Source organism: Oncorhynchus nerka, linkage group LG24, assembly GCF_034236695.1.
Source record: "Oncorhynchus nerka isolate Pitt River linkage group LG24, Oner_Uvic_2.0, whole genome shotgun sequence".
NCBI classification, from domain to species: domain Eukaryota; kingdom Metazoa; phylum Chordata; class Actinopteri; order Salmoniformes; family Salmonidae; genus Oncorhynchus; species Oncorhynchus nerka.
The window spans coordinates 96,202,796-96,229,324 of NC_088419.1; the positions used below are offsets into that span (position 1 = coordinate 96,202,796).

At 50.2% G+C, this 26,529-nt stretch overlaps 1 protein-coding gene and 1 pseudogene across 1 annotated transcript; one reads left to right on the plus strand and one right to left on the minus strand.

Annotated features, from left to right (window-relative positions):
• Positions 1 to 26,529, plus strand: part of LOC115126846 (lipoma-preferred partner homolog) — a 582,609-nt pseudogene that overhangs the window by 333,922 nt on the left and 222,158 nt on the right.
• On the minus strand, positions 848 to 11,319 carry LOC135564374 (basic proline-rich protein-like). The gene is made up of 7 exons (XM_065009414.1): positions 11,041 to 11,319; positions 10,529 to 10,912; positions 10,030 to 10,168; positions 8,702 to 9,472; positions 8,411 to 8,508; positions 2,218 to 2,557; positions 848 to 1,947 (listed from the first exon to the last, which is right to left on the minus strand). Exons 1-7 carry the CDS (start codon positions 11,317 to 11,319, stop codon positions 848 to 850), a joined length of 3,111 nt encoding a protein of 1,036 aa, XP_064865486.1.

The following is a 26,529-nucleotide window of genomic DNA, read 5'->3' on the forward strand; positions in this document are numbered from 1 at the left end:
CTATATTACTGGTCAATGGTTATACACTATATTACTGTTCAATGGTTATACACTATATTACTGGTCAATGGTTATACACTATATTACTGTTCAATGGTTATACACTATATTACTGTTCAATGGTTATACACTATATTACTGTTCAATGGTTATACACTATATTACTGGTCAATGGTTATACACTATATTACTGTTCAATGGTTATACACTATATTACTGGTCAATGGTTATACACTATATTACTGGTCAATGGTTATACACTATATTACTGGTCAATGGTTATACACTATATTACTGGTCAATGGTTATACTATATTACTGGTCAATGGTTATACACTATATTACTGGTCAATGGTTATACACTATATTACTGGTCAATGGTTATACACTATATTACTGGTCAATGGTTATACACTATATTACTGGTCAATGGTTATACACTATATTACTGGTCAATGGTTATACACTATATTACTGGTCAATGGTTATACACTATATTACTGGTCAATGGTTATACACTATATTACTGGTCAATGGTTATACACTATATTACTGGTCAATGGTTATACACTATATTACTGGTCAATGGTTATACACTATATTACTGGTCAATGGTTATACACTATATTACTGGTCAATGGTTATACACTATATTACTGGTCAATGGTTATACACTATATTACTGGTCAATGGTTATACACTATATTACTGGTCAATGGTTATACACTATATTACTGGTCAATGGTTATACACTATATTACTGGTCAATGGGACCACATATCACACGGAGAGAGGCATGGTTTCCTCCCATGAAGGAACGGTGCTCCTGATTGGTTCTTTTGTTTGTTTAGCTGTGTTTATTCCAGTTTTTTTTTCGTATGTATTTCCTGTTTGCTTGGGCTGAAGAGGGTGTTCTGGAGGACCATAAGAGGGTGTTCTGGAGGACCATGAGAGGGTGTTCTGGAGGACCATGAGAGGGTGTTCTGGAGGACCATGAGAGGGTGTTCTGGAGGACCATGAGAGGGTGTTCTGGAGGACCATGAGAGGGAGAGGGAGGACCATGAGAGGGTGTTCTGGAGGACCATGAAAGGGAGGACCATGAGAGGGTGTTCTGGAGGACCATGAGAGGGTGTTCTGGAGGACCATGAGAGGGTGTTCTGGAGGACCATGAGAGGGTGTTCTGGAGGACCATGAGAGGGTGTTCTAGAGGACCACGAGAGGGTGTTCTGGAGGACCGCGAGAGGGTGTTCTGGAGGACCGCGAGAGGGTGTTCTAGAGGACCGTGAGAGGGTGTTCTGAGAGGGTGTTCCGGAGGACCGTGAGAGGGTGTTCCGGAGGACCGTGAGAGGGTGTTCTGGAGGACCGCGAGAGGGTGTTCTGGAGGACCGTGAGAGGGTGTTCTAGAGGACCGTGAGAGGGTGTTCTGGAGGACCGTGAGAGGGTGTTCTGGAGGACCGTGAGAGGGTGTTCTGGAGGACCGTGAGAGGGTGTTCTGGAGGACCGTGAGAGGGTGTTCTAGAGGACCGTGAGAGGGTGTTCTAGAGGACCATGAGAGGGTGTTCTGGAGGACCGTGAGAGGGTGTTCTGGAGGACCGTGAGAGGGTGTTCTGGAGGACCGTGAGAGGGTGTTCTGGAGGACCGTGAGAGGGTGTTCTAGAGGACCGTGAGAGGGTGTTCTGGAGGACCATGAGAGGGTGTTCTGGAGGACCATGAGAGGGTGTTCTGGAGGACCATGAGAGGGTGTTCTGGAGGACCATGAGAGGGAGAGGGAGGACCATGAGAGGTTGTTCTGGAGGACCTTGAGAGGGAGAGGGAGGACCATGAGAGGGTGTTCTGGAGGACCTTGAGAGGGAGGACCATGAGAGGGTGTTCTGGAGGACCATGAGAGGGAGAGGGAGGACCATGAGAGGTTGTTCTGGAGGACCTGGAGGACCATGAGAGGGTGTTCTGGAGGACCATGAGAGGGAGAGGGAGGGAGAATCTTTAGCTCCAACTTCCCTATTGTGGGATGGTTATTTGTAACGGCTGTCGATGGCATTAAAATAAAAAAAAGACAAGGAAATAAATAAATAAAACTAAATAATAATAAATAATCATTTTAATTATATAAATTGTTTAGTCCCCCAAAATGTTGTGGTGGGTTTAAATTAAATAGAAACAACTTACTAGACTGATACAGTATAGCTACATGACACACACACACACACACACACACACTTCCCTGCTCTCGTCCCTTGCCCCAACCCAGCTTCCCTGTCCCTGCAACCCAGCGTCCCTCGTCCCTCGCCCCCAACCCAGCGTAAACCCCTGATCTTCCCTGCTCTCGTCCCTCGCCCCCAACCCAGCGTCCCTGCTCGCCCCCAACCCTCGTCCCTGCTCTCGCCCCCAACCCAGCGTCCCTGCTCTCGTCCCTCGCCCCCAACCCAGCGTTATTAAATAGTTTCTGATCTTCCCTGCTCTCGTCCCTCGCCCCCAACCCAGCGTCCCTGCTCTCGTCCCTCGCCCCCAACCCAGCGTCCCTGCTCTCGTCCCTCGCCCCCAACCCAGCATCCCTGCTCTCGTCCCTCGCCCCCAACCCAGCGTTATTAAACCGTTTCCACCCTTTTAGTTTAATCTGTTTTCCTGTTTATTTTCCTGCTGCAACAGCTACCAATGCTTTCACGCCCTTAATGACGTCAACATAACACAGAAACGATATAAAAACCAGATTAGTGGGGAAAGCTAAATCTGTCAACTTCGTCTTTATCATGGCCCAATCTGGTTGACCCCATGTCATGACATGTCCATAACATTCCCCAGAACCGCACTGCGCTGCTAAATCTACTTATGACAGACTTAATCAATGTTCATCTGTTGGTGTAAATAAAAATCCACATTTTAGACCATGTATAGATTGGTTCAATCCCAAAAATGTGGATTTATTATAATTGTAAAACATTTATATTTTGACATCGCTCACCAGTTAATCATCATTTGTTTTATTTTAATACATTGCACCTCAGACCCACACACCACACAGGATTTTATTACAGTGTTACAGAGATCCAGTGTTTTCTCAAAAATAAATATATATATATTTGTTTAATAATAATATTAATGTTTTTAATTAGTAGTTTGATTCTAATTTCTTTTTAAAAATACATTTTATTCCAAAATAACATTATGACTCCAGAAATGTTCACCTCTTGACAAGAGCCCAACAACATATTGGTAAATGATTAGCAATAAGCATTATCTCCTGCAGCCCAACTGATGCAGCGTAGTGGATACACAGTGGGGCAAAACAGTATTTAGTCAGCCACCAAGTGTGCAAGTTCTCCCACTTAAAAAGATGAGAGAGGCCTGTAATTTTCATCATAGGTACAACTTCAACTATGGCAGACAAAATGAGAGAGAAAAAATAAATAAAAATCCAGAAAATCACATTGTAGGATTTTTAATATAATGTAGGCCTACATGTTAGGGTAACTTGGGGTAAACTGCCACCCAGGGTAAAACGCCCCCCCCCCCCCCCCCCCAGACACCCCTTCATGCCCCCCCCCATCCAAAACTTTCCCTGGTTGCCACTACTCTTGCTCGATGAAAAAATGTAAATCTGTCTCATCACATTTAGCTTCAGTCTCCCCCCTACAGTTTAATTACTGCAGCGGAAACACTGAAGAAAATCACCATGAAGTTTGGGCATATTCATGGACAACTCAGCGTCATTATGGTAACTCTGATTGGCTGGACTGACCCGTTTCTCTCTCCCCATTGGTGGGAATGACCCGTTATGCTCTTTCAGTTGGCTGGTTTGTGTGATGTGTGTGTGTGTGTGTGTGTGTGTGTGTGTGTGTGTGTGAGTGAGAGAAAGAAACAGAGAGAGAGAGACAGAGACAGAGAGAGGGAGGGAGAGAGAGAGAGATGGAGTCTTTTTACGTCACCAGGGCTTAAGGACATATAATTACTCTGATCCTCCCAGTCTGACTTTGATCTCTATTGTGGAAGAAACATTCAGAGATGTCATGGCTGCTGGTTAATATCTCCTCTGTCTTTCCCTTAAATTGGACTGAGGCTAAGCTGGATGATGGTTTGTGTTGGCGCTGAGCTTGAGTGACATTTGCCAGTGAAGGGAGAGATTATGTTGAACTGCTCAACCCATAGCTACTAACCCCATTCCATCTGGAGGAGACTATAGACCCCAGATACTGCCCCAGATCCATCTGGAGGAGACTATAGACCCCCATATACTAACCCCAGTTCCATCTGGAGGAGACTATAGACCCCTAGCTACTAACCCCATTCCATCTGGAGGAGTCCATCTGGAGGAGACTATAGACCCCTAGCTACTAACCCCATTCCATCTGGAGGAGTCCATCTGGAGGAGACTATAGACCCCTAGCTACTAACCCCAGTTCCATCTGGAGGAGACTATAGACCCCTAGCTACTAACCCCATTCCATCTGGAGGAGACTATAGACCCCTAGCTACTAACCCCATTCCATCTGGAGAAGACTATAGACCCATAGCTACTAACCCCAGTTCCATCTGGAGGAGACTATAGACCCCTAGCTACTAACCCCATTCCATCTGGAGGAGACTATAGACCCCTAGCTACTAACCCCATTCCATCTGGAGGAGACTATAGACCCCTAGCTACTAACCCCATTCCATCTGGAGGAGACTATAGACCCCTAGCTACTAACCCCATTCCATCTGGAGGAGACTATAGACCCCTAGCTACTAACCCCAGTTCCATCTGGAGGAGACTATAGACCCATAGCTACTAACCCCATTCCATCTGGAGGAGACTATAGACCCCTAGCTACTAACCCCATTCCATCTGGAGAAGACTATAGACCCATAGCTACTAACCCCAGTTCCATCTGGAGGAGACTATAGACCCCTAGCTACTAACCCCATTCCATCTGGAGGAGACTATAGACCCCTAGCTACTAACCCCATTCCATCTGGAGGAGACTATAGACCCCTAGCTACTAACCCCATTCCATCTGGAGGAGACTATAGACCCCTAGCTACTAACCCCATTCCATCTGGAGGAGACTATAGACCCCTAGCTACTAACCCCAGTTCCATCTGGAGGAGACTATAGACCCATAGCTACTAACCCCATTCCATCTGGAGGAGACTATAGACCCATAGCTACTAACCCCATTCCATCTGGAGGAGACTATAGACCCATAGCTACTAACCCCATTCCATCTGGAGGAGACTATAGACCCCTAGCTACTAACCCCATTCCATCTGGATGAGACTATAGACCCCTAGCTACTAACCCCATTCCATCTGGAGGAGACTATAGACCCATAGCTACTAACCCCATTCCATCTGGAGGAGACTATAGACCCCTAGCTACTAACCCCATTCCATCTGGAGGAGACTATAGACCCATAGCTACTAACCCCATTCCATCTGGAGGAGACTATAGACCCATAGCTACTAACCCCAGTTCCATCTGGAGGAGACTATAGACCCATAGCTACTAACCCCATTCCATCTGGAGGAGACTATAGACCCATAGCTACTAACCCCAGTTCCATCTGGAGGAGACTATAGACCCCTAGCTACTAACCCCATTCCATCTGGAGGAGACTATAGACCCATAGCTACTAACCCCCTTCCATCTGGAGGAGACTATAGACCCATAGCTACTAACCCCAGTTCCATCTGGAGGAGACTCTCCCTCTCTCTCTATCCCTCTGTCTCTGTTTCTCTCTTTCTCTCCCTCTCTCTCGGTCTCTCACTCTCCCTTGTTCTCTGTCTTTCTCTCCCTCTCTCTCTTTCTCCAACCATCCCCCTCCCTCCCTCTCTCAATCTCACTCACTCACTCACTCTCACATTCACTCACTCACTCACTCACTCACTCACTCACTCACTCACTCACTCACTCATTCACTCACTCGCTCTCTCTTTTATCTCCCTCTCTCTCTCTCTCTCTCCCTCTCTCTCTCTCTCTCTCTCTCTCTCTCTCTCTTTCTCCCTCCCTCCCTCCCTCTCTCCTCTCTCTCTCTCTCTCTCTCTCTCTCTCTCCCTCCCTCCCTCCCTCTGGTCACTTTGTGTTGAAACTGACCAGAACATGTTTTACGACGACTCCCTGTCAGCACATCCCCAAAATCCTCACTTTGTGTTTTTGTCCTGGTATGATTCTTCCTAACATCACGAAGACCATATTTAATAAACTCTGTCACATCATGCACTGTTGATGACCTTTCAAATGATGGTGTTGACCTGAAGTTCGAGTGTTTCTGGAAGGCCATACTGGGAACCTTGTAGTGTAAAGCACATGTAAACATGGTGCAATGATATGCTCTCTCTCTTTCTCCCTCCCTCCCTCTCTCTCTCTCTCTCTCTCTCTCTCTCTCTCTCTCTCTCTCTCTCTCTCTCTCTCTCTCTCTCTCTCTCTCTCTCTCTCTCTCTCTCTCTCTCTCTCCTCTCTCTCTCTCTCTCTCTCTCTCTCTCTCTCTCTCTCTCTCTCTCTCTCTCCTCCTCCTCTCTCTTTCCCTCCCTCACTCCCCCTTCTCTCTCCCTCTCTTCCCTTCCTCCTCCCTCCCTCCCTCATCCCTCTCCTTTTCCTCCTCTCTCCCTCCCTCCCTCGCTCTCTCTCTCTCCCTCTCCTCCTCCCTCCCTCCCTCTTATCTCCCTCCCTGCCTTCCTCTCTCCTCTCTCCCTCCCTCCCTCTCGCTCCTTCTCCTCCTCCCTCCCTCTACCTCTCCCTCTCCGCCTCCCTCCCTCTCTCTCCCTCTCCGCCTCCCTAAGACCGTGTTTAATAAATGTTTTGCATTTATAATATGTATATTGACTTACCATAGGCCTATATTATATAGATTTCTACTGAGTGGAAGTTTTCAGCCAAAGGCCAAAGGATGTTCTGCATCCCAGAGAATATGATCAGCTAACTGGACACGTGAGCCTGCGAACCATGGCATGATCACGGTGGGGGGGGAGGCATGGGGGGGGAGGAGGAGGATGAGGATGAGGCGTGGGGGGAGGCATGGGAGGAGGAGGAGGATGAGGCGTGGGGGAGGCATGGGGGGAGGAGGAGGATGAGGCGTGGGGGAGGCATGGGGGGAGGAGGAGGGGGATGAGGCGTAGGGGGAGGCATGGGAGAGAGGGGAGGCATGGGAGGAGGAGGATGAGGCGTGGGGGGGAGGAGGAGGATGAGGCGTGGGGTGGAGGCATGGGGGGAGGAGGAGGATGATGGCGGCGGGGGGGCATGGGGGAGGAGGAGGATGAGGCGTGGGGGAGGAGGAGGATGAGGCGTGGGGGAGGCATGGGGGAGGAGGAGGATGAGGCGTGGGGGGGCATGGGAGGAAGAGGATGAGGCATGGGAGGAGGAGGCATGGGAGGAGGAGGCATAGGAGGAGGAGGCATGGGAGGAGGAGGATGAGGCGTGGGGGGAGGCATGGGAGGAGGAGGCATGGGAGAAGAAGGCATGGGAGGAGGAGGATGAGGCGTGGGGGAGGCATGGGAGGAGGAGGGAGGATGAGGCGTGGGGGGAGGCATGGGGGGAGGAGGAGGAGGATGAGGCGTGGGGGGGGCATGGGGGAGGAGGAGGAGGATGAGGCGTGGGGGGGAGGCATGGGAGAGAGGGGAGGCATGGGAGGAGGAGGATGAGGCGTGGGGGGAGGAGGAGGATGAGGCGTGGGGTGGAGGCATGGGGGAGGAGGAGGATGAGGCGTGGGGGGGCATGGGGGAGGAGGAGGATGAGGCGTGGGGGGAGGCATGGGGGGAGGAGGAGGATGAGGCGTGGGGGGGGCATGGGGGAGGAAGAGGATGAGGCATGGGAGGAGGAGGCATGGGAGGAGGAGGCATAGGAGGAGGAGGCATGGGAGGAGGAGGATGAGGCGTGGGGGAGGATTGGGAGGAGGAGGCATGGGAGAAGAAGGCATGGGAGGAGGAGGATGAGGCGTGGGGGGAGGCATGGGAGGAGGAGGAGGATGAGGCGTGGGGGGAGGCATGGGGGAGGAGGAGGAGGATGAGGCGTGGGGGAGGCATGGGAGAGAGGGGAGGCATGGGAGGAGGAGGAGGATGAGGCGTGGGGGGAGGAGGAGGATGAGGCGTGGGGTGGAGGCATGGGGGGGAGGAGGAGGATGAGGCGTGGGGGGGCATGGGGGGAGGAGGAGGATGAGGCGTGGGGGAGGAGGAGGATGAGGCGTGGGGGGAGGCATGGGGGAGGAGGAGGATGAGGTGTGGGGGAGGCATGGGAGGAAGAGGATGAGGCATGGGAGGAGGAGGCATGGGAGGAGGAGGCATAGGAGGAGGAGGCATGGTAGGAGGAGGATGAGGCGTGGGGGGAGGCATGGGAGGAGGAGGCATGGGAGGAGAAGGCATGGGAGGAGGAGGATGAGGCGTGGGGGAGGCATGGGAGGAGGAGGCATGGGAGGAGGAGGATGAGGCGTGGGGGAGGCATGGGAGGAGGAGGCATGGGAGGAGGAGGATGAGGCGTGGGGGGAGGCATGGGAGGAGGAGGCATGTGAGGTGGAGGCATGGGAGGAGGAGGATGAGGCGTGGGGGAGGCATGGGAGGAGGAGGCATGGGAGGAGGAGGGTGAGGCGTGGGAGGAGGAGGATGAGGCGTGGGGGAGGCATGGGAGGAGGAGGCATGGGAGGAGGAGGCATGGGAGGAGGAGGATGAGGCGTGGGGGGGAGGCATGGGAGGAGGAGTTATGGGAGGAGGAGGCATGGGAGGAGGAGGATGAGGCGTGGGGGAGGAATGGGAGGAAGAGGCATGGGAGGAGGAGGCATGGGAGGAGGAGGATGAGGCGTGGGGGGAGGCATGGGAGGAAGAGGCATGGGAGGAGAAGGCATGGGAGGAGGAGGCATGGGAGGAGGAGGCATGGGAGGAGGAGGCATGGGAGGAGGAGGATGAGGCGTGGGGGGAGGCATGGGAGGAAGAGGCATGGGAGGAGAAGGCATGGGAGGAGGAGGCATGGGAGGAGGAGGCATGGGAGGAGAAGGCATGGGAGGAGGAGGCATGGGAGGAGAAGGCATGGGAGGAGTAGGCATGGGAGGAGGAGGCATGGGAGGAGGAGGCATGGGAGGAGAAGGCCTGGGAGGAGAAGGCATGGGAGGAGGAGGCATGGGAGGAGAAGGCATGGGAGGAGAAGGCATGGGAGGAGGAGGCATGGGAGGAGGAGGCATGGGAGGAGAAGGCATGGGAGGAGAAGGCATGGGAGGAGAAGGCATGGGAGGAGGAGGCATGGGAGGAGAAGGCATGGGAGGTGGAGGCATGGGAGGAGGAGGCATGGGAGGAGAAGGCATGGGAGGAGGAGGCATGGGAGGAGAAGGCATGGGAGGAGGAGGCATGGGAGGATAAGGCATGGGAGGTGGAGGATGAGGCGTGGGAAGAGGAGGCATGGGAGGAGAAGGCATGGGAGGAGAAGGCATGGGAGGAGGAGGCATGGGAGGAGAAGGCATGGGAGGAGGAGGATGAGGCGTGGGGGGAGGCATGGGAGGAGGAGGAGGATGAGGCGTGGGGGAGGCATGGGGGAGGAGGAGGAGGATGAGGCGTGGGGGGGCATGGGGGGGAGGAGGAGGATGAGGCGTGGGGGGAGGCATGGGAGAGAGGGGAGGCATGGGAGGAGGAGGATGAGGCGTGGGGGAGGGGAGGAGGATGAGGCGTGGGGTGGAGGCATGGGGGAGGAGGAGGATGAGGCGGGGGGGAGGCATGGGGGGAGGAGGAGGATGAGGCGTGGGGGGGGGCATGGGAGGAAGAGGATGAGGCATGGGAGGAGGAGGCATGGGAGGAGGAGGCATGGGAGGAGGAGGATGAGGCGTGGGGGAGGATTGGGAGGAGGAGGCATGGGAGAAGAAGGCATGGGAGGAGGAGGATGAGGCGTGGGGGAGGCATGGGAGGAGGAGGAGGATGAGGCGTGGGGGAGGCATGGGGGGGGAGGAGGAGGATGAGGCGTGGGGGGAGGCATGGGAGAGAGGGGAGGCATGGGAGGAGGAGGATGAGGCGGGGGGGAGGAGGAGGATGAGGCGTGGGGTGGAGGCATGGGGGAGGAGGAGGATGAGGCGTGGGGGGCATGGGGGGGAGGAGGAGGATGAGGCGGAGGGGGAGGAGGAGGATGAGGCGTGGGGGAGGCATGGGGGGGAGGAGGAGGATGAGGTGTGGGGGGAGGCATGGGAGGAAGAGGATGAGGCATGGGAGGAGGAGGCATGGGAGGAGGAGGCATAGGAGGAGAGGAGGCATGGTAGGAGGAGGATGAGGCGTGGGGGGAGGCATGGGAGGAGGAGGCATGGGAGGAGAAGGCATGGGAGGAGGAGGATGAGGCGTGGGGGAGGCATGGGAGGAGGAGGCATGGGAGGAGGAGGATGAGGCGTGGGGGAGGCATGGGAGGAGGAGGCATGTGAGGTGGAGGCATGGGAGGAGGAGGATGAGGCGGGGGGGAGGCATGGGAGGAGGAGGCATGGGAGGAGGAGGATGAGGCGTGGGGGAGGCATGGGAGGAGGAGGCATGGGAGGAGGAGGCATGGGAGGAGGAGGATGAGGCGTGGGGGAGGCATGGGAGGAAGAGGCATGGGAGGAGAAGGCATGGGAGGAGGAGGCATGGGAGGAGGAGGCATGGGAGGAGAAGGCATGGGAGGAGGAGGCATGGGAGGAGAAGGCATGGGAGGAGTAGGCATGGGAGGAGGAGGCATGGGAGGAGGAGGCATGGGAGGAGAAGGCATGGGAGGAGAAGGCATGGGAGGAGGAGGCATGGGAGGAGAAGGCATGGGAGGAGAAGGCATGGGAGGAGGAGGCATGGGAGGAGGAGGCATGGGAGGAGAAGGCATGGGAGGAGAAGGCATGGGAGGAGAAGGCATGGGAGGAGAAGGCATGGGAGGAGAAGGCATGGGAGGTGGAGGCATGGGAGGAGGAGGCATGGGAGGAGGAGGCATGGGAGGAGAAGGCATGGGAGGAGGAGGCATGTGAGGATAAGGCATGGGAGGTGGAGGATGAGGCGTGGGAAGAGGAGGCATGGGAGGAGAAGGCATGGGAGGAGAAGGCATGGGAGGAGAAGGGATGGGAGGAGGAGGATGAGGCGTGGGGGAGGCATGGGAGGAGGAGGAGGATGAGGCGTGGGGGGAGGCATGGGGGGAGGAGGAGGAGGATGAGGCGTGGGGGGGCATGGGGGAGGAGGAGGAGGATGAGGCGTGGGGGGAGGCATGGGAGAGAGGGGAGGCATGGGAGGAGGAGGATGAGGCGTGGGGGGAGGAGGAGGATGAGGCGTGGGGTGGAGGCATGGGGGAGGAGGAGGATGAGGCGTGGGGGGGGGCATGGGGGAGGAGGAGGATGAGGCGTGGGGGAGGAGGAGGATGAGGCGTGGGGGAGGCATGGGGGGGAGGAGGAGGATGAGGCGTGGGGGGCATGGGAGGAAGAGGATGAGGCATGGGAGGAGGAGGCATGGGAGGAGGAGGATGAGGCATGGGGGAGGATTGGGAGGAGGAGGCATGGGAGAAGAAGGCATGGGAGGAGGAGGATGAGGCGTGGGGGAGGCATGGGAGGAGGAGGAGGATGAGGCGTGAGGGGGGAGGCATGGGGGAGGAGGAGGAGGATGAGGCGTGGGGGAGGCATGGGAGAGAGGGGAGGCATGGGAGGAGGAGGATGAGGCGTGGGGGGAGGAGGAGGATGAGGCGTGGGGTGGAGGCATGGGGAGGAGGAGGAGGATGAGGCGTGGGGGCGGCATGGGGGGAGGAGGAGGATGAGGCGTGGGGGGAGGAGGAGGATGAGGCGTGGGGGAGGCATGGGGGGAGGAGGAGGATGAGGTGTGGGGGGAGGCATGGGAGGAAGAGGATGAGGCATGGGAGGAGGAGGCATGGGAGGAGGAGGCATAGGAGGAGGAGGCATGGTAGGAGGAGGATGAGGCGTGGGGGGAGGCATGGGAGGAGGAGGCATGGGAGGAGAAGGCATGGGAGGAGGAGGATGAGGCGTGGGGGGAGGCATGGGAGGGAGGAGGCATGGGAGGAGGAGGATGAGGCGTGGGGGAGGCATGGGAGGAGGAGGCATGGGAGGAGGAGGATGAGGCGTGGGGGAGGCATGGGAGGAGGAGGCATGTGAGGTGGAGGCATGGGAGGAGGAGGATGAGGCGTGGGGGAGGCATGGGAGGAGGAGGCATGGGAGGAGGAGGATGAGGCGTGGGGGAGGCATGGGAGGAGGAGGCATGGGAGGAGGAGGCATGGGAGGAGGAGGATGAGGCGTGGGGGAGGCATGGGAGGAAGAGGCATGGGAGGAGAAGGCATGGGAGGAGGAGGCATGGGAGGAGGAGGCATGGGAGGAGAAGGCATGGGAGGAGGAGGCATGGGAGGAGAAGGCATGGGAGGAGTAGGCATGGGAGGAGGAGGCATGGGAGGAGGAGGCATGGGAGGAGAAGGCATGGGAGGAGAAGGCATGGGAGGAGGAGGCATGGGAGGAGAAGGCATGGGAGGAGAAGGCATGGGAGGAGGAGGCATGGGAGGAGGAGGCATGGGAGGAGAAGGCATGGGAGGAGAAGGCATGGGAGGAGAAGGCATGGGAGGAGGAGGCATGGGAGGTGGAGGCATGGGAGGAGTAGGCATGGGAGGAGTAGGCATGGGAGGAGGAGGCATGGGAGGAGGAGGCATGGGAGGAGAAGGCATGGGAGGAGGAGGCATGGGAGGATAAGGCATGGGAGGTGGAGGATGAGGCGTGGGAAGAGGAGGCATGGGAGGAGAAGGCATGGGAGGAGAAGGCATGGGAGGTGGAGGATGAGGCGTGGGGGAGGCATGGGGGAGGAGGAGGATGAGGCGTGGGAGGAGGAGGCATGTGAGAGAGGGGAGGCATGTGAGAGAGGGGGAGGCATGTGAGGTGGAGGCATGGGAGGAGGAGGCATGTGAGGTGGAGGCATGGGAGGAGGAGGATGAGGCGTGGGGGGAGGCATGGGGGAGGAGGAGGCATGGGAGGTGGAGGCATGGGAGGAGGATGAGGCGGGGGGAGGCATGGGAGGAGGAGGCATGGGAGGAGGAGGCATGGGAGGGGGAGGCATGTGAGGTGGAGGCATGGGAGGAGGAGGATGAGGCGTGGGGGGAGGCATGGGAGAGAGGGGGAGGCATGGGAGGAGGAGGCATAGGAGAGAGTGGGAGGCATGGGGAGAGAGGAGGGAGGACATGAGGGAGAAAAATAGAAGGGATAAGGGGGAGAAAGAAGAGGGGAGGAGAGGAGGGAGGGAGGAGGGAGGAGTGGAGAGAGGGAGGACATGAGGGAGAAAAAGAGGAGGGAGAAGGGGGAGAAGGAATAGGGAGGAGAGGAGAGGTTGGAGAAACACAAGGAGACCCCCCCTCCCCTCTTTGTTTCTTACATCACACTAATCAGTAAGACTGCAGGGCTCAGAGAACACAGTGACCTCTGATACATGTTCCTATCACACAGACTGCAGGGCTCAGAGAACACAGTGACCTCTGATACATGTTCCTATCACACAGACTGCAGGGCTCAGAGAACACAGTGACCTCTGATACATGTTCCTATCACACAGACTGCAGGGCTCAGAGAACACAGTGACCTCTGATACATGTTCCTATCACACAGACTGCAGGGCTCAGAGAACACAGTGACCTCTGATACATGTTCCTATCACACAGACTGCAGGGCACAGTGAACGCGTTGGCCCCTGGCCCCAAACTGCTGACAGGCCCTCTCTAACATTCCCACATTCCTGTTCATGTGTCTTCCGTAAGCCCCCTGTAGATCAGAGACGTTTGTCAGAGTATCTCTCGTAGATAATACGGTCCCTCCTCCTCCCACCTTCTCTTTACAAGGGTGCACGGTGGTCAGTAAATATCAGGTTGGATCCATTCCTGCCACCACAGCTCAATAAACTCCGTGTGAAATGCAGTTGGTGTATTTGCTGCCCAGTGGCGCTGCTTTAGCCTCTCTGACACATGATGATGTCACAGGAAGCCCAGAGAAGAAGAGCCCAACAGCACGCTGACTTAGTCCTTTCGTACGGACATTTTCTGAGATGGAGATCAACTATGTACCTTAGCCCCCCCCCCCAAAAAAAGCTATTTGGGATACCATACATTAAGCTAACCTCTGACCTGTGAGGTGTAGGAGTGAGAGTTGTCCCCTCCCTGTTTTCAGCAGCATCAGCATCTTTCTGGTAGAGCACTGTACTGGGTTCCCGGACCGTGGACAGGCCTTGCCATGTATTTCTATTTTATTATTATACAGCCAATTCCTTCAGATTGGCCATACGATATGTAGGTGAATTCATCCATAGATATGACGAGGAAGTAAAGCAACACTCTGATAGGTCACTTGAATGCATACTCCTTTAACACAACTTGTGGGCTATTTTTAAGGTGATTGAAGGATCTCGACTCACATTCATAATTGTGATTGTTAGGGGAAAAGCATTGGTGATTAATAGAATCATGTCATGAAATTCAGTAAAGTTGCTTACTCTGCTAAATGAAAACAGCTCGCAGTCCTTCAGGGACACCCCCCGTTAAAGTCTGGTATGATGTTGATCTGACTCTGAGGGTTGTGCAGCTTGAGGAGGAAGAAAACTGAGCTGAGAGAGAGAGAGAGAGAGAGAGAGAGAAAGAGAGAGAGAGAGAGAGAGAGAAAGAGAGAGAAAAAGAGAGCTGAGAGAGAGAGAGAAAAGAGAGCTGAGAGAGAGAAAAAAAGAGAGCTGAGAGAGAAAAGAGAGCTGAGAGAGAGAGAAAAGAGAGCTGAGAGAAAAGAGAGCTGAGAGAGAGAAAAAAAGAGAGCTGAGAGACAGAGAAAAGAGAGCTGAGAGAAAAGAGAGCTGAGAGAGAGAGAGAGCGAGAGAGAGAGAGAGAGAGAAAAGAGAGAGAGAGAAAAGAGAGCTGAGAGAGAGAGCTGAGAGAGAAAAGAGAGCTGAGAGAGAGAGAAAAGAAAGCTGAGAGAGAAAAGAGATTTGAGAGAGAGAGAGAAAATAGAGCTGAGAGAGAGAGCAAAGAGAGCTGAGAGAGAAAAAAGAGAGCTGAGAGAGAGGGGATGGGTATTGACTCTGCATAACAGTGACCCCTGCTGGTGGTTAGGTAAAGGTTAGGGTAGGGACGTCCCAAGGAACCAGATATTTCTGCTTTTTGTGACTCCTATGGCTGGAAAAATGGCTGTGTGTTTTTTTCGACTTGGCGGTTATCTAGCATAATCATATGTGGTGCTTTTGCTGTAAAGCATTTTTTTAATTGAACATGATGGGTAGATTGACACAATGTTTATCTTTCATTTGATGTATTGGACTTGTAACATATTTCTAAAAATAATTTTTGAATTTCGCCCGCTGCCTTTTCAGCAGAATGTTCCGCTAGCGGAACCCCTGCCGCTAGAAAGGTTAAATAACGTGCCATAGAATTCTGCGGCACCAATCAAGCTTCACCTCAGTACGCTGCAAAGGACAAACTACAGTGTCTGTCTGGTTGTCTGTCTGTCTGCCTGCCTGCCTGCCTGCCTGTCTGCCTGTCTGCCTGTCTGTCTGCCTGTCTGTCTGTCTGTCTGTCTGTCTGTCTGTCTGTCTGTCTGTCTGTATGTCTATTTGTCTGTCTGCCTGCCTGCCTGTCTGCCCTGCCTGCCTGCCTGCCTGTCTGCCTATCTGTCTGTCTGCCTGTCTGCCTGTCTGTCTGTCTGACAGCTTTTTTTAGTTCCTCAGGGAAGGAAATAATGTACCTCTTCATGGTTTAGCTTGTTGTTGTTTAGTGTGTAGGTCTGGTTGTGTGTAGTGTGTAGGTCTGGTTGTGTGTAGTGTGTAGGTCTGGTTGTGTTTAGTGTGTAGGTCTGGTTGTGTTTAGTGTGTAGGTCTGGTTGTGTTGTGTTTAGTGTGTAGGTCTGGTTGTGTTTAGTGTGTAGGTCTGGTTGTGTTTAGTGTGTAGGTCTGGTTGTGTTTAGTGTGTAGGTCTGGTTGTGTTGTGTTTAGTGTGTAGGTCTGGTTGTGTTTAGTGTGTAGGTCTGGTTGTGTTTAGTGTGTAGGTCTGGTTGTGTTTAGTGTGTAGGTCTGGTTGTGTTTAGTGTGTAGGTCTGGTTGTGTTTAGTGTGTAGGTCTGGTTGTGTTTAGTGTGTAGGTCTGGTTGTGTTTAGTGTGTAGGTCTGGTTGTGTTTAGTGTGTAGGTCTGGTTGTGTTTAGTGTGTAGGTCTGGTTGTGTTTAGTGTTAGGTCTGGTTGTGTTTAGGTCTGGTTGTGTTTAGTGTGTAGGTCTGGTTGTGTTTAGTGTGTAGGTCTGGTTGTGTTTAGTGTTAGGTCTGGTTGTGTTTAGTGTAGGTCTGGTTGTGTTTAGTGTGTAGGTCTGGTTGTGTTTAGTGTGTAGGTCTGGTTGTGTTTAGTGTGTAGGTCTGGTTGTGTTTAGTGTGTAGGTCTGGTTGTGTTTAGTGTGTAGGTCTGGTTGTGTTTAGTGTGTAGGTCTGGTTGTGTTTAGTGTGTAGGTCTGGTTGTGTTTAGTGTGTAGGTCTGGTTGTGTTTAGTGTGTAGGTCTGGTTGTGTTTAGTGTGTAGGTCTGGTTGTGTTTAGTGTGTAGGTCTGGTTGTGTTTAGTGTGTAGGTCTGGTTGTGTTTAGTGTGTAGGTCTGGTTGTGTTTAGTGTGTAGGTCTGGTTGTGTTTAGTGTGTAGGTCTGGTTGTGTTTAGTGTGTAGGTCTGGTTGTGTTTAGTGTGTAGGTCTGGTTGTGTTTAGTGTGTAGGTCTGGTTGTGTTTAGTGTGTAGGTCTGGTTGTGTTTAGTGTAGAGGTCTGGTTGTGTTTGTGTAGGTTGTGTTGTGTTTAGTGTGTAGGTCTGGTTGTGTTTAGTGTGTAGGTCTGGTTGTGTTTAGTGTGGCGGTCTGGTTGTGTTTAGTGTGTAGGTCTGGTTGTGTTTAGTGTGTAGGTCTGGTTGTGTTTAGTGTAGATGATGAGAACATGATTCTTCCGTTGTGTGTGTTTGGATAAATGATAACCTTTGAAGGGGAATGGAAATCTAGGGCTTAGATATACTTCCTGAAGTGTTTCCATTCCTCTTCAAGGTCTCAGTCAAATCACTGCTGATTTGACTATAATTGTTTGGTCAAAGAGAGAGGATCCACAATGGTTTGCTTCAAACACCAAATTATACCTCAGATAGACAAGTGTGTATAACAGAAGGGAAGTGGAGGACACTCGTTGGTTCACTCTGAGAAGCTACAGAATATAATATATATATTTACAGTGCCTTGCGAAAGTATTCGGCCCCCTTGAACTTTGCGACCTTTTGCCACATTTCAGGCTTCAAACATAAAGATATAAAACTGTATTTTTTTGTGAAGAATCAACAACAAGTGGGACACAATCATGAAGTGGAACGACATTTATTGGATATTTCAAACTTTTTTAACAAAAACTGAAACATTGGGCGTGCAAAATGATTCAGCCCCCTTAAGTTAATACTTTGTAGCGCCACCTTTTGCTGCGATTACAGCTGTAAGTCGCTTGGGGTATGTCTCTATCAGTTTTGCACATCGAGAGACTGACATTTTTCCCATTCCTCCTTGCAAAACAGCTCGAGCTCAGTGAGGTTGGATGGAGAGCATTTGTGAACAGCAGTTTTCAGTTCTTTCCACAGATTCTCGATTGGATTCAGGTTTGGACTTTGACTTGGCCATTCTAACACCTGGTGTTCAAGGGGGCCGAATACTTTCGCAAGGCACTGTATATGAACCTGTGTATCTCATACAACTGTAATGTAAACATTTTGTTATTTACAGCCCTATTATAAAATATATTAAATAGTTTTTCCCCCTCATCAATCTACAGACAATACCCAATAATGACAAAGCAAAAACTGTTTAAAAAAAAAAAATGTTTGAAAATCTATTACAAATATAAACTTGAAAATATCACATTTACATAAGTATTCAGACCCTTTAACTCAGTACTTTGTTGAAGCACCTTTGGCAGCGATTACAGCATCAAGTTTTCTTGGGTATGACGCTACAAGCTTGGCACACCGGTATTTGGGGAGTTTCTCCCATTCTTCTCTGCAGATCCTCTCAACCTCTGTCGGGTTGCATGGGGAGCGTCGCTGCACAGCTATTTTCAGTTCTCTCCAGACATGTTCGATCGGGTTCAAGTCCAGGCTCTGGCTGGGACACTGAAGGACATTCAGAGACTTGTCCTGAAGCCTCTCCTCCATTGTCTTGGCTGTGTGTTTAGGGTCATTGTCCTGTTGGAAGGTAAAACCTTCGCCCCAGTCTGAGGTCCTGAACGCTCTGGAACATGTTTTCAAGGATCTGTACTTCTTCTTTGCCTCGATCCTGACTAGTCTCCCAGTCCCTGCCCCTGAAAAAACATCCCTGCCACCACCATGCTTCACCGTAGGGATGGTGCCAGGTTTCCTCCAGATGTGACGCTTGGCATTCAGGCCAAAGAGTCCTATCTTGGTTTAGTCAGACCACAGAGTCTAATTTTCCATGGTCTGGGAATCTTTAGGTGCCTTTTGGCAAGCTCCAAGCGGGCTGTCATGTGCCTTTTACTGAGGAGTGGATGCTGCCAGTGGAACTCTGGAGCTCTCTGAGTGACCATCGGGTTCTTGGTCACCTCCCTGACCAAGGCCCTTCTCTCCCGGTTGCTCAGTTTGGCCGGGCGGCCAGCTCTAGGAAGAGTCTTACTGGTTCCAAACTTCTTCCATTTAAGGGGATCTTCAATGCTGCAGACATTGTTTTGGTACCCTTCCCCAGATCTGTGCCTCGACACAATCCTGTCTCGGAACTCTCTGGACAATTTCTTCGACCTCATGGCCTGGTTCTTGTGTATATGTCAAGAGAACCAAAATAATATATATTTTTATATAAACCTATGCATATCTCAGATAAGATATATATAACATATATATAAACCTGTGTATCCTCATCATCCTCACCATAAGTTTGGAAGTAGACATGTCTTGCTCTTTGGGGGTTTTATCCTGGGTATCTGTTAAGCACTTTGTGATGACTGCTCATGTACAAATGCCTTTATAAATTACATTTCATTGACCTTGACACAACCAGGATCACATTGGAGGACAGAGCAGGAGGGAGATGTCAATTATCACCTCAACAGACTAACAGCCAAACCAGGGCCACAAACCTTTATCCAAAATGTAGTGTTTGCTGTAGTTTTATGTAATTATACTTTATGAAGAGATAGTGGTTGTAGATGTTTTATCTCTGAATGTCCCAATGATTTGTGTAGTCATCTGAATAGCTGTTTTTCCCTCTCTCTGCTACCACTGATTGTGGCAGCCCTCTCCTCTCCTCAGTCCTATCCTCTCCTCAGTCCTATCCTCTCCTCCTCTCTCCTCTCCTCCTCTCCTCCTCTCTCCTCAGCCCTATCTTCTCCCCCTCTCTCCTCAGCCCTATCTTCTCCTCCTCTCTCCTCTCCTCTCACCTCAGCCCTATCCTCTCCTCCTCTCTCCTCAGCCCTATCCTCTCCTCTCTCCTCAGCCCTATCCTCTCCTCCTCTCTCCTCAGCCCTATCCTCTCCTCTCTCCTCAGTCCTATCCTCTCCTCCTCTCTCCTCTCCTCCTCTCCTCAGCCCTATCTTCTCCCCCTCTCTCCTCAGCCCTATCCTCTCCTCCTCTCTCCTCAGCCCTATCCTCTCCTCTCTCCTCAGCCCTATCCTCTCCTCCTCTCTCCTCAGCCCTATCCTCCTCTCTCCTCAGCCCTCTCCTCAGCCCTATCCTCTCCCTCTCTCCTCAGCCCTATCCTCTCCTCTCTCCTCAGCCCTATCCTCTCCTCTCTCCTCAGCCCTATCCTCTCCTCTCTCCTCAGCCCTATCCTCTCCTCTCTCTCCTCAGCCCTATCCTCTCCTCAGCCCTCTCCTCTCTCTCCTCAGCCCTATCCTCTCCTCTCTCCTCAGCCCTATCTCTCTCCCCTCTCTCCTCAGCCCTATCTTCTCCTCCCTCTCTCTCTCCTCCTCTCTCCTCAGCCCTATCTTCTCCTCCCTCTATCCTCTCCTCTCTCCTCAGCCCTATCTCTCCTCCCCTCTCCTCTCCTACTCTCTCCTCAGCCCTATCCTCTCCTCCTCTCTCCTCAGCCCTATCTTCTCCTCTTCTCCTCCTCTCTCTCCTCAGCCCTATCCTCTCCTCCTCTCTCCTCAGCCCTATCCTCTCCTCCTCCTCCTCGTTCCTCAGCCCTATCTTCTCCTCTCTCCTCCTCCTCTCACCTCAGCCCTCTCCTCTCCTCAGGCTATCCTCTCCTCCTCTCTCCTCAGCCCTATCCTCTCCTCCTCTCTCCTCAGCCCTATCCTCTCCTCCTCTCTCCTCAGCCCTATCTTCTCCTCCTCTCTCCTCTCCTCTCACCTCAGCCCTCTCCTCTCCTCAGCCCTATCTTCTCCTCCTCTCTCCTCAGCCCTATCCTCTCCTCCTCTCTCCTCAGCCCTATCTTCTCCTCCTCTCTCCTCTCCTCTCACCTCAGCCCTATTCTCTCCTCTCTCTCCTCAGCCCTATCTTCTCCTCCTCTCTCCTCAGCCCTATCCTCTCCTCCTCTCTCCTCAGCCCTATCCTCTCCTCCTCTCTCCTCTCCTCTCACCTCAGCCCTCTCCTCTCCTCAGCCCTATCCTCTCCTCCTCTCTCCTCAGCCCTATCCTCTCCTCCTCTCTCCTCAGCCCTATCCTCTCCTACTCTCTCCTCAGCCCTATCCTCTCCTCCTCTCTCCTCAGCCCTATCTTCTCCTCCTCTATCCTCTCCTCTCACCTCAGCCCTATCCTCTCCTCCTCTCTCCTCAGCCCTATCTTCTCCTCCTCTATCCTCTCCTCTCTCCTCAGCCCTATCTTATCCTCCTCTCTCCTCAGCCCTATCCTATCCTCCTCTCTCCTCAGCCCTATCCTCTCCTCCTCTCTCCTCAGCCCTATCTTCTCCTCCTCTATCCTCTCCTCTCTCCTCAGCCCTATCTTCTCCTCCTCTCTCCTCAGCCCTATCCTATCCTCCTCTCTCCTCAGCCCTATCCTCTCCTCCTCTCTCCTCAGCCCTATCCTCTCCTCCTCTCTCCTCAGCCCTATCCTCTCCTCCTCTCTCCTCAGCCCTATCCTCTCCTCCTCTCTCCTCAGCCCTATCCTCTCCTCTCCTCAGCCCTATCCTCTCCTCCTCTCTCCTCAGCCCTATCTTCTCCTCCTCTCTCCTCTCCTCTCACCTCAGCCCTCTCCTCTCTGCACCCTCTCGGATTTTCACATATCTCTTTCCAGGGGGATGTGTCATATCCCAATGCTGACCTAGTTTCTTACACGTGCACACACACACATGCACGCACGCACGCACGCACGCACGCACACACACACACACACACACACACACACACACACACACACACACACACACACACAGTTCTTACAAAACATACAGTAACACTCGCTTATAGACGTACAACACACACACACAAAAACACACACACACACACACACACACACACACACACACACACACCCTACAGTACTTTACGAAAGGTCTTCCACATTTCTCACAGCAGTTAGTGTTCTATAATATAATTTATTAGTTCAGTCAGTGTTCTAGAATTTATCAGATCAGTCAGTGTTCTAGAATATAATTTATGAGATAAGTCAGTGTTCTATAAAATCATTTATCAGATCAGTCAGGGGTGTGCTACCTGTCCCAGACCTATTATTTGACCATGCTGGTCATTTATGAACATTTGAACATCTTGGCCATGTTCTGTTATAATCTCCACCCGGCACTGCCAGAAGAGGACTGGCCACCCCACATAGCCTGGTTCCTCTCTAGGTTTCTTCCTAGGTTCTGGCCTTTCTATGGAGTTTTTCCTAGCAACCGTGCTTCTACACCTACATTGCTTGCTGTTTGGGGTTTTAGACTGGGTTTCTGTACAGCACTTTGAGATATCAGCTGATGTACGAAGGGCTATATAAATACATTTGATTTGATTCTATAATATAATTGATCAGATCAGTCAGTGTTCAATCATTTATGAGATCAGTCCATGTTCTATAATATAATTGATCAGATCAGTCAGTGTTCTAGAATACCATTTATCAGAGTGTTCTATAATATCATTCATCAGATCAGTCAGTGTTCTATAATATCATTCATCAGATCAGTCAGTGTTCTAGAATAGAATTTATCAGATCAGTCAGTGTTCTAGAATATAATTTATAAGATCAGTCAGTGTTCTAGAATATAATTTATCAGGTCAGTCAGTGTTCTAGAATATAATTTATAAGATCAGTCAGTGTTCTAGAATATAATTTATAAGATCAGTCAGTGTTCTAGAATATAATTTATAAGATCAGTCAGTGTTCTAGAATATCATTTATAAGATCAGTCAGTGTTCTAGAATATAATTTATAAGATCAGTCAGTGTTCTAGAATATAATTTATCAGATCAGTCAGTGTTCTAGAATATAATTTATAAGATCAGTCAGTGTTCTAGAATATAATTTATAAGATCAGTCAGTGTTCTAGAATATAATTTATCAGATCAGTCAGTGTTCTAGAATATAATTTATAAGATCAGTCAGTGTTCTAGAATATAATTTATAAGATCAGTCAGTGTTCTAGAATATAATTTATAAGATCAGTCAGTGTTCTAGAATATAATTTATCAGATCAGTCAGTGTTCTAGAATATAATTTATAAGATCAGTCAGTGCTCTAGAATATAATTTATCAGATCAGTCAGTGTTCTAGAATATAATTTATAAGATCAGTCAGTGCTCTAGAATATAATTTATCAGATCAGTCAGTGTTCTAGAATATAATTTATCAGATCAGTCAGTGTTCTAGAATATAATTTATCAGATCAGTCAGTGCTCTAGAATATAATTTATCAGATCAGTCAGTGTTCTAGAATATAATTTATAAGATCAGTCAGTGTTCTAGAATATAATTTATCAGATCAGTCAGTGTTCTAGAATATAATTTATCAGATCAGTCAGTGTTCTAGAATATAATTTATAGTCAGTGTTCTAGAATACCATTTATAAGATCAGTCAGTGTTCTAGAATATAATTTATCAGATCAGTCAGTGCTCTAGAATACCATTTATCAGATCAGTCAGTGTTCTAGAATATAATTTATCAGATCAGTCAGTGTTCTAGAATATAATTTATAAGATCAGTCAGTGTTCTAGAATACCATTTATCAGATCAGTCAGTGTTCTAGAATATAATTGATCAGATCAGTCAGTGCTCTAGAATACCATTTATCAGATCAGTCAGTGTTCTAGAATATAATTTATAAGATCAGTCAGTGCTCTAGAATACCATTTATCAGATCAGTCAGTGTTCTAGAATATAATTTATCAGATCAGTCAGTGTTCTAGAATATAATTTATCAGATCAGTCAGTGTTCTAGAATATAATTTATCAGATCAGTCAGTGCTCTAGAATATCATTTATCAGATCAGTCAGTGCTCTAGAATACCATTTATCAGATCAGTCAGTGTTCTAGAATACCATTTATCAGATCAGTCAGTGTTCTAGAATACAATTTATCAGATCAGTCAGTGTTCTAGAATACAATTTATCAGATCAGTCAGTGTTCTAGAATACCATTTATCAGATCAGTCAGTGTTCTAGAATATAATTTATCAGATCAGTCAGTGTTCTAGAATATCATTTAATATATTTCAGTCAGTGATTCTAGAATATAATTTATCAGTATTCATCATCAGTAAACAGTGTTCTCTGCAACCTCTCTGACCAGACTGTTATTACAGACTAAACAGCACCTCTCTGACCAGACTGTTATTACAGACTAAACAGCACCTCTCTGACCAGACTTTACAGATAAACAGCATCTGAGCAGAGTCAGTGCTCTGACCAGACTGTTATTACATTAAACAGCATCAGATCAGTCAGTGACTGTTATTACAATAAACAGCACCTCTCTGACCAGACATTACAGACTCAGCACCTCTCTGACCAGACTGTTATTACAGTGTTGACCAGACTACAGACTAAACAGCATACCAGACTTTATACAGATCAGTCAGTGTTCTAGCAATACCAGATTTATACAGACTAAACAGCACCTCTCTCAGACTGTTGTTACAGACTGAACAACACCTCTCTGACCAGACTGTTATACAGACTAAACAGCACCTCTCTGACCAGACTGTTAATACAGACTAAACAGCATCTCTGACCAGACTGTTATACAGACTAAACAGCACCTTCTGACCAGAATATTACAGACTAAACAGTTCTGACCAGACTGTAATTACAGACTAAACAGCACCTCTCTGAGCAGACTGTTATTACAGACTAAACAGCACCTCTCTGACCAGACTGTTATTACAGACTAAACAGCACCTTCTGACCAGACTGTTATTACAGACTAAACAGCACCTCTCTGACCAGACTGTTATACAGACTAAACAGCATTCTGACCAGACTGTTATTACAGACTAAACAGCATCTCTGACCAGACTGTTATTACAGATGAACAACACCTCTCTGACCAGACTGTTATTACAGACTAAACAGCACCTCTCTGACCAGACTGTTAATACAGACTAAACAGCACCTCTCTGACCAGACTGTTATTACAGACTAAACAACACCTCTCTGACCAGACTGTTATTACAGACTAAACAGCACCTCTCTGACCAGACTGTTAATACAGACTAAACAGCACCTCTCTGACCAGACTGTTATTACAGACTAAACAGCACCTCTCTGACCAGACTGTTATTACTCTCTGACCAGACTGTTATTACAGACTAAACAGCACCTCTCTGACCAGACTGTTATTACAGACTAAACAGCACCTCTCTGACCAGACTGTTATTACAGACTAAACAGCACCTCTCTGACCAGACTGTTATTACAGACTAAACAGCACCTCTCTGACCAGACTGTTATTACAGACTGAACAGCACCTCTCTGACCAGACTGTTATTACAGACTAAACAGCACCTCTCTGACCAGACTGTTATTACAGACTAAACAGCACCTCTCTGACCAGACTGTTATTACAGACTAAACAGCACCTCTCTGACCAGACTGTTATTACAGACTAAACAGCACCTCTCTGACCAGACTGTTATTACAGACTAAACAGCACCTATCTGACCAGACTGTTATTACAGACTAAACTACGCAGCACCTCTCTGAGCAGACTGTTATTACAGACTAAACAGCACCTCTCTGACCAGACTGTTATTACAGACTAAACAGCACCTCTCTGACCAGACTGTTATTACAGACTAAACAGCACCTCTCTGACCAGACTGTTATTACAGACTAAACAGCACCTCTCTGACCAGACTGTTATTACAGACTACAGCACTGACCAGACTGTTATTACAGCAGCACCTCTCTGACCAGACTGTTATTACAGACTAAACAGCACCTCTCTGACCAGACTGTTATTACAGACTAAACAGCACCTCTCTGACCAGACTGTTATTACAGACTAAACAGCACCTCTCTGACCAGACTGTTATTACAGACTAAACAGCACCTCTCTGACCAGACTGTTATTACAGACTAAACAGCACCTCTCTGACCAGACTGTTATTACAGACTAAACAGCACCTCTCTGACCAGACTGTTATTACAGACTAAACAGCACCTCTCAATTGATTATTTGGAGAGAAGAATGCAGAATATGTAGTCTACATCCTAAATGGCACACACACTCAGACACACACACACACACACACAGACAGACAGACAGACAGACAGACAGACAAGACAGACAAGACAGACAAGACAGACAGACAGACAGACAGACAGACAGACAGACAGACAGACACACAGACACACACACACACACACACACACACACACACACACACACACACACACACACACACACCTGTTGACAAACTGTCCCCTAGACATGGTTCTGTTGTCTGTGTATTGAATAGGACATGAGTGACACGGCTCCATATAGATAACTAATATATATATATATATATATTCATTTTTTCTTCATTGTTTATGGGGAAGTATCATTTTTTTTGGTAACAAATAACGCAATAATATTAATCACAAATAGTTTGTTACTAATCACTTGACTTTAAGGATTATTCCTGCCATGTGTCAGACAGAACCATATGGTGATGTAGAAGGTAATGTCTGCATGTCCTGTATTCCCAGGACCCACGATTCCCCTCCGTGAAAGATGGAGCGTTTCATTGTTTTACCCGAACAGAGTCCCTAAGCCGCCGTAAGCACTTGATTAGTGCAGAGACAACAAACACTGCCGTTTTCTAAAAATATCCCAATCCAATAACTATCCAATCCCACGTGAATCCGTGCAAATGGAAACGCCAGTTCAACGCTGGCCGGGCCGGCTCATTCACGCTGCTGTGAGCTGGCTACTAGTATTATTCTAACCCCTCCCCCACCCTGGGATGTTAACAGCCAGTACAGCGCTGGCCGGGCCGGCTCATTCACGCTGCTGTGAGCTGGCTACTAGTATTATTCTAACCCCTCCCCCACCCTCGGATGTTAACAGCCAGTACAGCGCTGGCCGGGCCGGCTCATTCACGCTGCCCTGAGCTGGCTACTAGTATTATTCTAACCCCTCCCCCACCCTCGGATGTTAACAGCCAGTACAGCGCTGGCCGGGCCGGCTCATTCACGCTGCTGTGAGCTGGCTACTA

Excerpts from the sequence above, each read along its gene's own strand:
- LOC135564374 (XM_065009414.1), bottom strand. The coding sequence starts at position 11,319 with ATGCCTCCCCCACGCCTCATCCTCCTCCTCCCCCACGCCTCATCCTCC. Across the intron at positions 2,558-8,410 it reads CTCCCATGCCTCCTCCTCCC|AGCAGGGATGCTGGGTTGGG; the intron begins ATGCCTCCCCCA and ends GCGAGGGACGAG. Across the intron at positions 1,948-2,217 it reads CAAGGGACGAGAGCAGGGAA|AACACCCTCTCATGGTCCTC; the intron begins GTGTGTGTGTGT and ends ATGGTCCTCCAG.